This window comes from Fonticula alba, assembly GCF_000388065.1.
Source record: "Fonticula alba strain ATCC 38817 unplaced genomic scaffold supercont2.1, whole genome shotgun sequence".
Taxonomy (NCBI): Eukaryota; order Rotosphaerida; family Fonticulaceae; genus Fonticula; species Fonticula alba.
Window position 1 is genome coordinate 647,295 of NW_009242971.1, and position 2,949 is coordinate 650,243.

General features: G+C 68.2%; 2 protein-coding genes across 2 annotated transcripts in view; one reads left to right on the forward strand and one right to left on the reverse strand.

The window, feature by feature from the left end:
* Window positions 1-30: 30 nt before the first annotated feature.
* Window positions 31-643, forward strand: H696_00134 (tubulin binding cofactor A; the record flags this gene model as incomplete). The annotated part of the gene is made up of 4 exons (XM_009493968.1): window positions 31-50; window positions 94-199; window positions 307-393; window positions 536-643. 4 exons carry the CDS (start codon window positions 31-33, stop codon window positions 641-643), a joined length of 321 nt encoding a protein of 106 aa, XP_009492243.1.
* Window positions 644-951: 308 nt separating this feature from the next.
* H696_00135 (peptidylprolyl isomerase) overlaps window positions 952-2,949 on the reverse strand; it is a gene marked incomplete at both ends in the record, with an annotated part of 2,869 nt that continues 871 nt past the window's right edge. The window contains 2 exons of the mRNA XM_009493969.1: window positions 952-1,194; window positions 1,401-2,929. Coding sequence (XP_009492244.1) covers window positions 952-1,194; window positions 1,401-2,929 — 1,772 coding nt within the window. The remainder of the gene's footprint in view (window positions 1,195-1,400; window positions 2,930-2,949) is intronic.

Here is a 2,949-nt window from a genome sequence, read left to right on the forward strand (position 1 = left end):
CCCCCCTCTCTTTCCTTCTCGCCTCTTGCCATGCTGGGTGCCTGCTTCCCGTTTCCCGTGCTCACGCCGCCCGCACCCCCGGTCCCGCCTCAGGATCACCGCCGACCTGAAGTACTATCTGAAGGACTTGAACGACGCCCGGGCCCGGATTGCCGCGGTTCCCCCCTCGGATGACGCGCCATTCATCATTCGCCAGGAGGTATGTGCATGCCTCGGGTCCTTGTTCGCGCGTGCCCCCTCCTCGCATTCCTGGCTAACCGCCCCCCGCGCTTGCTGCCCCGCCCCACTGCAATGTCTTCCCCCCAGACTCAAGCCCTGGAGGAAACCGAGCGCATGATCCCCGATGCGGTCACCCGCCTCGGCGCGGCCGTCGAGCAGCTTGATCTCTTTTTGGTGCGTCCTCGTTCCCCCGCGCGCGCGCGCGCGCGCGCACATACATGGACACCTCTCGTTCGGCATCCCCCCCATCCCCCCCATCCCCCCCATCCCCCCCTCCTCGAACAGGCTGCTGATATGATCGCACTCCCCTCCTCAGACCGCCCGCGCCAGCGAGGTGGCCGAATTCAAGGCATCCTCTCCCGAGGCGGCGGCCACCCTTGAGCAGGTTCTCCAGCAGCTGGCCACTGCCCGCGAGCTGGTTTGATGCCTTTGCCCCGGCCGTCGGATGGCCACACTCTCGGGCCGCCCCCCCCCCCCCCCCCCGCCCCCCCATGGCCGGAGGCTTGTGTGCTCGCTCCCGTTCCCCCTCTCTCCGACCTGCCAATGAAACATCAGAAACCCCAGAGAAAAGGCCCCGCCCCGCGCAATTGACGAAGAGGGGCCCCCATGCGGAAGAGGAGCATTTGTGGAGGATGTATTCTGAGCGGGAGGACAAACAAGGCAAGGAAAAGGCGAGGAGTGTGTCAAGGGGGGGGGGAGAGAGAGAGAGAGAGAGAAGGGACACCCGCGCCCTTAGAAGCCCAGCATGCGCTTGTAGGTAGCACGAGTCTTGTCCTCCTCGGCCTTGATGGCGGCACGGATGGACTTGCGCAGGTTCTGGAAGTTGGCCACATCGGTCGGGGAGAAGCCACACCCGTCAGCCTTGGCCAGAGCCCGATCGACGGACTCCAGGGCGGTGGGATAATCCTTCAGCGAGAAGTGGCAGCTGGCCACGCGATAGAGGGCCTTGACATGGTTCGGGTCCAGGGCAAGGACCTGTGTCGCAATCCGCGAGGACAGCCGGGGGGGGGGGGGCGGGCGGGGGGGCAACGCATGGCGAAGCACGGTCAGCGAAGAGCCAAGGGCCCGGCACAGCCCCCGGGTGAGGGGAGGCGGCATGCATGTGTGGACATCCTTGCATGTATGTGTGCGCGTTTGGTGAGGGGGGCTGGAACGCGAGGAGGGGGAAACATCGGGCGCACCTTCTGGCTGGCGGCCAGGGCCTGGCGGAAGTGGCCGAGCTGGAACTCGGCCGTGGCCAAGTTGGAACCGATGGAGATCTGGGCCTGGCGAATGTCCTGCCAAAGGTCGGGGTTGTGCTTCGGCCGGGCCGGGTTGGTGTAGTCCACCTCCAGCTCCTCCTTCAGACAGTCGGCCGCCAGGTTGTAAGTGCGAGCCGCGCGGCGGGGCTGCTTGGCCCGGAAGAGGGTATTCCCCTGCTGGCGCAGGGTGTCGGCCTGCTGGAGCTTCTGTGCCGGCTCCAGATCCCAGTGGGGGGCCGGCTGGTCGAAGGAAACCAGCGACACACACAGGAAGGCCTGCGAGCCGGCAGTGGCCGGGGAATGGGTGGCCTCCTCCCCGCAGCCGGGATAGAGGATGGTGGCATTGCCAAGGGCAGAGGCCGTCTCGCCGGCCACCATGCTGGCCAGCAGCAGATCCAGGAGCTCCGGATTGGCCGGGTCGCCGAGGGTGGCGGTGACCGTGGCACCGGGCAGCTGGTCGGCCCAGGCAGTGACCACCGGCGCGGCGCCAGCAACAGTGGCAGCCGCATCCAGCAGGTCCTGATCCGAGGGCGGGGCCGCGTCGGCCGGCAGGACCCCATTGGCCAGCAGGGTCAGCTGGCAGACGGCCCCCTGCAGCGGGCGAGTGGTCTCGGCCGAGGCCACCAGGACGCGCTTCCGGGCCACCGGGGTGGCATCGCGCTTGGGCTGCAGCGCCGGCAGGAGCACCTCACTGCGGACCACATTCTCCAGGGTGATGTCATACCACACGCGGCCATTCCAGTCGGAGGATGGCAGGCAGGGGATGATGTTCAGGGCATCCGAGCCGCCGGGCCCGAAGGCATACTGCCAGGGGGCCGACACGCGGATGGTGTCCTTGAGGCGCAGGCGCGCGGCGGCCACATGGAAGACCGGCGGCACGGCGGCCGCCGGCAGGAGCGCCCCATCGCCGGCCAGCAGCGGGGTCACATCCAGGGCGGCATCCTCGCTCAGGGGCACCCCGGCGCCATCGACATCCAGGCAGAAGCGAATCGGCCGGGCCAGGTCCGAGCCATCGTAAAGAACGCGCCCGTCCTCCGGGTCCACCACGCGGAAGCGCACGGCCACCTCGGTGCCCGGGGGATTGACAATGGCAGCCTCCTTCTCATCGGCCCCGGTGGCCAGGTTCACATGGCGCCCGACCGGGGTCCGGTGGATCCACTCCTCGCGGGTGACCAGGCCATCGGCCGTCAGGCTGCGGTTGCTCTTGACCGCGATGAGCTCCACCTCAAATTCGAGGACACTGTTCGGGGGGATGGTGGGCGGGCTGCCCTGGGCACCGTACGCCACCTCCGGGGCGCAAAGGAGAATGGCCTTCTCGCCGATGCGCATGGTGGGGATGCCCTCCTCCCAGGCGGTGATGACCATGCGCGAGCCGATCGTGAACTGGAAGGGCTTGCCCCGGGTGACGGAGGAGTCGAAGACCGTGCCGTTGGTCAGACGCCCGGTGTAGTGGACGTCGACAACATCGCCTGGCGGGGCGGGGGGGGGG